At 35.7% G+C, this 11,081-nt stretch overlaps 1 protein-coding gene across 5 annotated transcripts in view; it reads left to right on the forward strand.

Annotated features, from left to right (window-relative positions):
• Positions 1 to 9,996, forward strand: part of LOC127880842 (sodium- and chloride-dependent GABA transporter ine-like) — an 81,741-nt gene extending 71,745 nt beyond the window's left edge. For 4 of the 5 annotated variants that reach the window (XM_052428316.1, XM_052428299.1, XM_052428306.1 and 1 more), the window contains 2 exons: positions 1,132 to 7,686; positions 8,756 to 9,996. In XM_052428316.1, coding sequence (XP_052284276.1) covers positions 1,132 to 1,317 — 186 coding nt within the window. In that variant the 3' untranslated portion in view covers positions 1,318 to 7,686; positions 8,756 to 9,996. The remainder of the gene's footprint in view (positions 1 to 1,131; positions 7,687 to 8,755) is intronic. The other variant, XM_052428325.1, reaches the window with a different exon arrangement.
• Positions 9,997 to 11,081: the final 1,085 nt, after the last annotated feature.

An 11,081-nucleotide genomic window follows, 5' to 3' on the forward strand; every position in this document is an offset into this window, starting at 1 on the left:
CTCTAATTCAAATTGTATTCATCCGATCTTCACCAAACTTGGTCAGTAGTTGCATCTAGTTGATATCTAGGTCAAGTCCGAATATGGGTCATGCTGGGTCAAAAACTAGGTCAAAGGGTCAATTAGTGCATTTTACTTTGTCCGGACTCTAATTCAAATTGTATAAATCTTATCTTCACCAAACTTGGTCAGTAGTTGCATCTAGTTGATATCTAGGCCAAGTTCGAATATGGGTCATGCCAGGTAAAAAACTAGGTCATAGGGTCAATTAGTCCATTTTCAACAGCGCCACTTTGTCCGGGCTCTTATTCAAATTGTATTCATCCGATCTTTACCAAACTTGGTCAGTAGTTGCATCTAGTTGATATCTAGGTCAAGTTCGAATATGGGTCATGTCGGGTCAAGAACTAGGTCATAGGGTCAATTAGTGCATTTTCAACGGCGCCACTTTGTCCGGACTCTAATTCAAATTGTATTCATCCGAAACTTTTAAACAACTTTTTATCCTGCGTCAAAGTGGTATGGGGGTATAAGTCACATTCAGTGACAAAGCTCTAGTTCAAGTTGAATTCACCAAACTTGGTCAGAGGTAGTATATAGATTATATATCAGTCAGGTCTGATTGGAGACATGCAACCGATTAACACATGCAATATTTTTTTATAATTTCTAATTTGGTCAGAAGTTGTGTCTAGATGATATGTAGGTCAAGTTCAAATACGGGTCATGCCGGGTCAAAAACGAGGTCACATGGTGCATTTCAAGCATTTAGCATTGTGTCCGCTCTCTAATTGAAGTAGTTTTCATCTGATCTTCACCAAATTTAGTCAGATGTTACATCTAAATTATATCTAGGTCAAGTTCAAATATGGGTCATGCCGGGTCAATAACTAGGTCTTGAGGTCACTTAGTGCATTTCAAGCATTGAGCATGGTGTCCAAAACCTTTGAACGGGCGTATCTTGTGACAGTTTGGCACTCTTGTTGTAATTGATAATGTTAATAAAATGTTCATGTGGATTTGAGGGTTTATAGTATTCATACTTTGACTTTTAAATATGTGATTAAATAGGTGTTAAAAACTTTATTTAAGGTATTGTATGAACCATTGAATTATGTTTTGCTTCTCCAGAAATTCTTGAATGCATTAAAACCTGTGAGTGAAGAAGAAACAACCATAATGACTTCTGACACAAAGGAAAGAGATGTAGAGTATGTTAAATATAATGGTAGTACTAGAGCCACTCAGTTCCAAGAGGAACACCATGAATACCCGAATGGAAGTCCGTTGAAGCCTCTAAGCTACACGAAGGTGTGACCTGCACACTTTTCTATGAGTTCTTATTTAGCATTGTCAATTTGTGTTGTATGCCATCGTCAGAACCCAGTCACTCACATGTGCTATGCATGGTTGAGTGTGGGAGATAAGGCAACCCAAATTGTGTTTGCATAAATAATTGCATGGAAATTCAAGCATTATTTTATAACACATTGGTAAGGTGGCATATAGCAGTTGAACTGTCTGTCTGTCTGTAAGTCCGTGTGTCAGTCCGAAAACTTAAACATTGGTCATAACTTTTGCAATATTGAAGATAGCAACTTGATATTTGGCATGCATGTGTATCTCATGGAGCTGCACATTTTGAGTGGTAAAAGGTCAAGGTCATTTAAGGTCAAAGGTCAAATATATGGCTTCAAAGTGGCACAGAAGAGGGCATTGTGTTTCTGAAAAAACACATATCTTGTTTCTATATTAAATGTAAAAAAAGATATTTTAATCTTTCCTACCTTGAAATTTAATATAAACATATCACTGTTTTATTGACTTGAGTATACAAAAGTGCGCTTGTCCTGCTGTACAACTTCTTGGAACAAACATAACTTGTCAGGACTAGCGGAATTTTTATGCGGTGAGTTACATGGCAGGCGACATTCTTTTTGTAATATGTACATGTTATCCATATGCTTTTATAATGTTTAAATTGTTACCTGCTCAAAAGACTGTTGCTTCCTAGATTTCATTTAAGCAGTATACATGTATAAAGCGAATATGAAAGTCATTTTTCATTATTTGACTCGTAAAAAATAATGAAAGTATAATTTGCCAGCCAGATCCCTCAAAGTATATAATGTAGTTTTTATGGTATTTTTTATGCTACTTGCGCTTAATTATATTGGAGATGCTGATCCAATACTTAAAAGTATTACTACACCCCTGACAGATAACAATTATCATGCTTTCTTTCAACGTTTCATCACTTGTAAATCACCTCCACTTGTAATACTGTTTGTGTGGGAATGTCTTTAACAAGTATAAACAAACATCATTCTGATTATCGTGCTTGGCGGTTTATAAATCTTTGTCAAATTAGGCATGATTGAAAAAGTTTTGAAAATAAAACATGCAAGTAGTATAACCAGTTAACATACATGAAGTATTTCCTGCAATAATTAGAAACCATCATCGTTACAAAATTCATGTCAATACAATTTCAACCATCACCATCTTAATAATTAAATGTAAAACCCTAACTTGCATGCATAATGTTAAGTCCAAAATATTGCACAGTGATGATTTTTGTGTCAAAAATGTTTGAGCTGTCATTTTTGTTGTGTTTGCAACAAAGTAACTCATCTTATTGTACTACATTATTGTGTTAAAGATGTTGCTCTCAGCCATTAATTTCCCATTATTTTCTCAATAAATGTATGTCATGGAGTGAGAATATGTCAAACAAATTATTTTTTCTTTCAATGCTACACAATACAATGATTATTATATTATTTTTGTTATGCCCCCGGTAGGGTGGCATATAGCAGTTGAACTTTCCGTTAGTCAGTCAGTCAGTCTGTCCGTCTATCCTAAAACTTTAACATTTCCCATAACTTTTGCAATATTAAAGATAGCAACTTGAAATTTGGCATGCATGTGTATCTCATGGAGCTGCGCATTTTGAGTGGTGAAAGGTCAAGGTCATCCTTCAAAGGTCGAATATATGGCGTCTGTCAGTCCATCAGAAAACTTTAACATTGCCCATAACTTTTGCAATATTGAAGATAGCAACTTGATATTTGGCATGCATGTGTATCTCATAAAACTGCACATTTTGAGTGATGAAAGGTCAAGGTCAAGTCCATCCTTCAAGGTCAAAAGTCAACTTTTGAAATATTGAAGATAGCAACTTGATATGGGTGAAAGGTTAAGGTAATCCTTCAAGGTCAAATGTCCAATATATGGTGTCTGTCTGTCTGTCCAAAAACTTTTACATTGACCATAACTTTTGCAATATTGAATGAAGATAGAAACTTGATATTTGGCATGCATGTGTATCTCATGGAGCTGCACATTTTGAGTGGTGAAAGGTCAAAGTCATCCTTCAAGGTCAAAGGTCAAATATATGGCTTCAAAGTGGTGCAGTAGGGGGCATTGTGTTTCTGACAAACACATCTTTTGTTTGTGTTTGTTATAATGAATACAAATTTCTTGATGTTGACATCCTCAAGCTGTTTCATTTGCATATTTTGCTGTATTGTTAATCACTTTATATGTGTGTTCTGTTTTATTTCCAATTATTAACAGTTTAGTAATGAAACGCTTTATATGTGAGTTCTTGTTTATTTAAACTTATTAACAGCTTAGTAATGAATCGCTTTATATGTGCGTTCTGTTTTATTTCAACATATTTACAGTTTAGAAATGAATCGCTTTATATGTTTGTTTTGTTTTAATTCAACTTATCTACAGTTTAGTAATAAACAATTAAAAAAGTAAAAAATAATGGTGCAATAAATAAATTTATGGTTTGTCACTTTTTATGCCCCCCTTTGAAGAAGAGGGGGTATATTGTTTTGCACATGTCAGTCCGTCCGTCTCTCCGTCCACCGAATGGTTTCCGGATGATAACTCAAGAACGCTTACGCCTAGGATCATGAAACTTCATAGGTACATTGATCATGACTCGCAGATGACCCCTATTGATTTTCAGGTCACTAGGTCAAAGGTCAAGATCACGGTGACTAGAACCAGTAAAATGGTTTCCGGATGATTACTCAAGAAGGCTTACGCCTAGGATCATGAAACTTCATAGGTACATTGATCATGACTTGCAGATGACCCCTATTGATTTTCAGGTCACTAGGTCAAAGGTCAAGGTCAAAGTGACTTGACACAGAAAAATGGTTTCCGGATGATAACTCAAGAACGCTTACGCCTAGGATCATGAAACTTCATATGTACATAGATCATGACTCGCAGACGACCCCTCTTGATTTTCAGGTCACTAGGTCAAAGGTCAAGGTGACTCGAACCAGTAAAATGGTTTCCGGATGATAACCCAAGAACGCTTTTGCCTAGGATCATGAAACTTCATAGGTACATTGATCATGACTCGCAGATGACCCCTATTGAATTTCAGGTCACTAGGTCAAAAGTCAAGGTCACGGTGACTCAAACCAGTAAAATGGTTTCCGGCTGATAACTCAAGAACGCTTATGCCTAGGAGCATGAAACTTCATAGGTTCAGTTGATCATGAATCGCAGATGACCCCTATTGATTTTCAGGTCACTAGGTCAAAGGTCAAGGTCACGTTAACTCGAACCAGTAAAATGGTTTCCGGCTGATAACTCAAGAACGCTTACGCCTAGGATCATGAAATTTCATAGGTCATAATCAGGTTAATAGGAAAATCTGGTATATTTTAGTCATCATGTTTGTGTTAGGAAACAAAATGTACTTGGCGTTTTAAGTATACATTTTATATCAAAATATGATCATGTTGTTGGTTGGTATTTCATGATGTTTGCTGTAGAGAAAATCTTTGTATTTACAAATTATCTTGGTTGTTATTGTTACTCATTAAAAAAATGTATTAACCAATGATGTGTGGTTTTATTAAACGTTGAGGTAGAAGCAGTAGTATGCACAGAACTTAATTAAATGAAAAGTGAAATTAAAGTTTTGAGCTCAACTGAGCACCAGATTTTAATAGTGATCTTAAGTGATGGCTTTTGTAAGATGTCATTTGACAGTCATCAACATTTGGATGTATATATTTCTTCTCTGTTCCTTTTTAATATTTTCATTGTTATAGTTGGTTAAATAATTTGTAGTCTTAGTTTGAAAATAGTTTTTGTATGTTGAAAAACATTGCCTCCAGATTTTGGGGCGGTGTCCATTTATTGCTAAAATGAAACCTTGTTAATGTTCTATCACCGTGAAAATTGGTAAATAAATTTGTCCCAATTAAATGTCCCTTCATTTAAAACTGGGGTGAGGTGTACAAAACTAGGTCATGTGGTCAAATAAAAAAAGAAAAGTTAATTAACACTCTAGAAGTCACATTTTTAGTCCAATTTTCCTGAAAATTGGTCATAGCATTTGTTCTAATGAAATATCAGCAGAGTTCTAAAATGGTTCCGGTCCATTGAAAAATATGGTAAATAGTTATATTATTATTATATCAGTAGATTTGTTCTAATGATTTCTGGGCCGAGAACAACAATTATTCCATTCTGTTAAAATGAATGGCTGCTAGGGGGCGAGTAAGTTTTTCTTACAATGGCTACATTTAAACAATGTATGCTCTTATGTCACATCTTTTGCCCAATCTGCATTAAAACTGCTCATAATTTATATTCTCATGATATTTCAATTTAGGTCTATATCGTTTTGGTCTTTTGAAGAATATTGCTAGGATGGGATGTTTTAGTTTAGCTTGTTATTTCGGCTCAAGTGGAACCTTTTGATACTGGTTTAAAGCCCCTTTCTGAAGATGATTACAACCAATGTAAGAAATACTATGAGTGCAGCAATATGTTGCTGTGCACCTATATGTTAAGGTTTTACAATTACATGCATTTACCTCAGTATTTGAGACATTGCTATCTTTTTTGACTAAGAGTAGTTCATTTCTGCTTCGTAAGGTAAGGGTTTTAGGCTTGTTACCAGACAAGCAGTCCATCCCACAGTTTGTACCAGAAGGGCAACTATTCATTTCGTTGTGGTTCTCAGTACCTCCAAAATGCATTTCCACTGTGTCATGCACCTCACAAGGGAACAGCATGCCTGGGACGAGCAGTGCAGCCTTTAATCAGGGAAGGTAATTTTGTGCGTTCATATCATTATCATCACACGCATAACAAAGTTCTTGATGGTAATGCAACATGCATGAAATGCTTATTGACAGATCAAACTGTTTGTGAAGTCACGGCATCTAGCCAATTTCCAAAGGTCGCTTAATTGGTATATTACCTTTATATGATGAAATAAGAAGCCGATTATCCTTTTAGCACCCTATCTAGCCTATCTAGCCTATTAATATGGAACGCCACAGCTGTCTTATGTTCAACGCTGGTATGCTGTTTGCTTCATTCTTGTGTTGTTGGGTTTAGTGAGTATTATGTTTAGTTCGTAATACATCATGTTTAGTTGATTAAAAATGTTGCTGGATCAAACTACATCATGCTTAGTTGATCAAAAATGTTGTTGGGTCAAACAATTATATTGTCCAGTTTAACATTATTTTTGTCGGTTATAAGCACATGGTGTTTGGTTAAACCAATATGTTGCTCAGTTAGTACGTTGACTTGTTATGTTTACTTTGACATTACGTAAGGTTAACACGTGCAGTTATTGGGTCACAGAAGCAATGTATTCGCTCGAAAATTATGTTGTTAAGTTACCTTAACATTGTGTTTAGTTAGTATTACATTATGTTAAGGAGGTACACTCACTTGCTATGTCAAAATATAAACATGTCTTGTTTAAAAATGTGTTTATCAGTTATTGTAAAATGATGTTAAGTAACGAGAATATATTGTTCAGTTGAAAACTATATTATTTCGTCCTAAACTCATTCTGTTATGTCAATGTTGGCCTTACGTTCGGTTATCAAATACTGTTATTGGGTTGGAGCAGCAAATTCGCTTCAACCCTGTGTTGTTGGGCTACTCTAATATTATGTATATTTAAAATGCATGTTTAGTATTTTACACTGCTGTTAAACCATAATGTTGTGGGGTTGCCGTGACAAGTTGTTATGTTCATTTGGAATAAATCGGACTGTTTCTCTAGGCTTTATTAAAGTCTATCATTGTTTTTATTATGGACAAGGAAGAATCTACTGTTTTAAACTGTGTCGTTCTTTTTGCAGTAAACAACGCTCTTACAAATTATATGTCAACTACTTTTTAACGTGTGTGCATTTTTAAACTATGGAGAGCATCTTAAATAAACTTGGCTTGCAAAAATACGTGAACATATTTAGCGAGGAAAAGATTTCCCCAGACATTATTTGTGACATGTCACTGTATGATATGGCTTGTTTGGGATTAAATAACAGAGCTGAGATCATGAATTTAAGGACAGCTTGTATTCACTTCGGGAATAGCCAGGTTCGTCGTGATATTGGATCAAATGGAGGACCATCGAGATCTACATTTCAGATTTCGAAACAGACATTAGAAGGTCTAATAGAATCTGATTTCGAGGTGAAAGAAATAGCGGAACTGCTGTCAGTTTCCGAGAGCACTGTATACAGAAGAATGAGGATGTATGAATTGAAAAAACTAAATTTTACAGAAATTAGTGATGAAAGGCTTGTTAATATTGTGAATGAAGTATCAAAAGAATTTCCCAGATGCGGCGAAAAGATGGTTAAAGAAATACTTCGACAAAAACATGTACATGTATGTATCATTTATCACGACACCGTTTTCAGAACTTTTTCTTAAATATATAAATATCAAAATGACAATACATTAAAATAAATAATAATCCATGTGTCTCAAACTTGTATTCGACTATGGGTATATGTCACATATAGATCATTCATGACCTATGTTCGATGATTACATTATTTGTTTGTTTGTTTACATCTGTCGACTGTATTTAATTTATTTTGCGATGCTCCGCTCAGTAGAAATGGAGGGAGAACCCAACTACTTGTATTGACTCCATAAGGGCTCGGTCAAGCATCTGGACAAGTCGGGATTCTATTTCAAAGCGAAGAGGGGTCTAGTTATTTCAATAATTACCACCACCGGGAATTGAACCCGATATCCGGAAAAATACCAAACAAACAGGACAGCCGTTCTACACATTTGATCAAAATACCCAAACTTGTCGTTTTGTGAGGTCAGGATCTTCGCTGATTGAATAAGTCTACCGTAAGCTAGTGTCAAAGGCCACTATATAAAATACATTGTCGAAAGTAGTCTGTGTACTTCGATTTCGAATTAAATTTATAATATGCTTCTGCTCGTAAAAGGAGCTTAACTCTTTCTCTCAAACGACGCAACGCTATATCATGATCACAAACACAGCAAATGTTATAAATGCGGAATGTGCCGTCACGGATTCGCTTGTGGAATGGCGTCCTAAATAAGTTTGTGCGGACTGTACAGGCCGAACCGTTACACTATACAAATTTTCTAATTGGGTGATTAAGTTACAACCTTTGTGTTTACAAGCGTTTAGTCAACCAAGTACGTATAAATGAATTACTCCGGGTTCAGTTACCGCGTATATACCATACCTTTCCATCCATCACAGACTGATAAACAATTAAAACACCGAAAATAAGTATATGTCTATATTATTCTTCATTTCTCTATTCAATTGGTTCATTAAAGATTGAGAAAACTATTTGTCGTGTCTGGAGTGGTAAGTAAGAGGTCTAAGCTATCAAAGCCCAACCCGATTTCCACAAAGTCAGGCTTCTGAAATTGTCTGAAATTTTACTGCTTACCATTTCAGATACCAAGATATCGTCTTCGAGATATTTTACATACACATGATGAAGCTGGGATAAAGAATAGAACACTGCGGCGTCTTCACAGACGTGTATATCACGTACAAGGGCCAAATCATATTTGGCATGTGGACACTAACCACAAACTAATACGTTGGTATTTTATAATCTCCGCGGGAGTTGATGGTTTCAGTAGAATGATTATGTTTATCCGTGCATTAGACAATAATAGAGCAGATACATTACTTCAAGTATTCACACAAGGTGTCGCCGAGTCTGGAATACCACTGCGAGTGAGAACTGATAAAGGAATGGAAAACGTTAAAATAGCAGACTTCATGCTCGAAAATAGGGGCAATGGTAGTATGATAATAGGAAAAAGTGTTCACAATCAGCGTGTAGAGCGCATGTGGAGGGATGTATACGAAGGCTCATTAGGATTTTATTCGGAACTGTTTTCATTTCTTGAAGATGAAGGTAAACTAAACATAATGAACCCATTACACATATATGCCCTTCATTATGTGTACATGCAAAAAATCAATGAGAAACTTAAAATATAGAAAGATGCATGGAACACTCATAGACTGCGAACAGTTGGAGCATCACCACTGAAACTCTGGACTTCTGGTATGATCAATAGTCCAGTTCCTTCACAAGAATGCCCGTCATCAACAATTAGCTTTTGACCACACTAGAGGTCACAATTTTGGTTCAATCTTCATGAAACTTGGTCAGAATGATTGTCTTGATAAAATCTTGGCCGAGTTTGAAAGAAGACCACGTGGGGTTATAAACTAGGTCAATTAATAGGGAAACCTTATGATCACTCTAGAAGTCACAATTATCATACAATCTTCATAAAACTTGGTCAGAATGATTGTCTTGACAAAATCTAGGATGAGTTTGAAAGTGGTTCACATGGGGTAAAAAACTAGGTCATTAGGGCAAATAATAGGAAAATCTTTTGACCACTCTAGAGGTCACATTTTTCACCCAATCTTTGTGAAACATGGTCTGATTGTTAGCCTTGAAGAAATCTCGGACGACCTCAGGTCAAAAAGTAAGTCACTTGGTTAAATCTTAGAAAAACCTTGTGTGTGTTCTAGTTGTCCAATCAGAATTTTCCAAGTCAGGTGAGCGATCCAGGGCCATCATGACCCTCTTGTTTTCTTTAAGTGTAAATGAGTTAAAATGTAAATGTTTGAAATCAATAACTGATGCAGAAATAAATCATTCAAATCTGTTAATTCTTATGGCGTTTATTTGTTTTATATAAAACCAACCTTCAATTATGATACGTCTATGGAATGGAAGAGCCTCTATGGCAAGCGGTTCGACGCATAATCCCAAGAAACTAGGTTTCTCATGAGAACCTAGGTTCTCAAAATGAGAACCTAGGTTCTCAGAATGAGAACCTAGGTTCTCGCTTGAAGATTGCACATGACGTCAAGAACCCAAGTTTTCAAATGAGAACCTAGGTTTTCATGAGAACCTAGGTTCTTATTTGAAAACCTAGGTTCTCATGAGAACCTAGGTTCTCATTTGAAAACCTAGGTTTTCATGAGAACCTAGGTTCTCATTAACCTAGGTTCTCAGAATGAGAACCTAGGTTCTCATGAGAAACCTAGTTTCTTGGGATTATGCGTCTAACTGCTTGCCATATCCGTGGTTTTCATTTGGGAACCATAGGTTCTCTGAGAACCTAGGTTCTCTTAGAACCTAGGTTTTCAGAGAACCTAGGTTCTCTTGATAACCTAGGTTTTCATTATGTATTATGAACTAAAAATATTAATCACTAAACCCAACAACACAAGAATGAAGCAAACAGCACACCAGCGTTGAACATAAGACAGCTGTGGCGTTCCATATATTAAGCTTGTTTATTTAAATGGGTAAAATAATAAGCCTTTTTCCCATTCTATACATAGATGGTGACGTCACTACGTTATTGTCAGTAAGACCGGTGTGTACACAATGCCTTTTTCCCGTATTAAGCTCCCGGTTAAGCCTATTTAGCCTACTAAACAAGTTTAATCAATATGATGAAATAAACAGCTTTTTAAGCATATCTAAGTTTAGGCGTTATCGTATTGGTATCCGGTCTCCGCTTGACTTCAGATTTGCGTTGACAAGTAATCCGGTTGCGGTTTTAAATGCACCGACATGCGATTTAGTGGGGGTTTGTGAGTGATTGATTAGTATATACAGTTTACGTTTCTCAAAAGGTCTTTTAATGTTTTTAAAAGTATGTCGGCTGAAATGCGTTATATAAATACTATGTATAATACAATCTTTGTGTCTATGATGAATTTTATAGTATAAATAATA

Source organism: Dreissena polymorpha, chromosome 1 (assembly GCF_020536995.1).
Source record: "Dreissena polymorpha isolate Duluth1 chromosome 1, UMN_Dpol_1.0, whole genome shotgun sequence".
Taxonomy (NCBI): Eukaryota; Metazoa; Mollusca; class Bivalvia; order Myida; family Dreissenidae; genus Dreissena; species Dreissena polymorpha.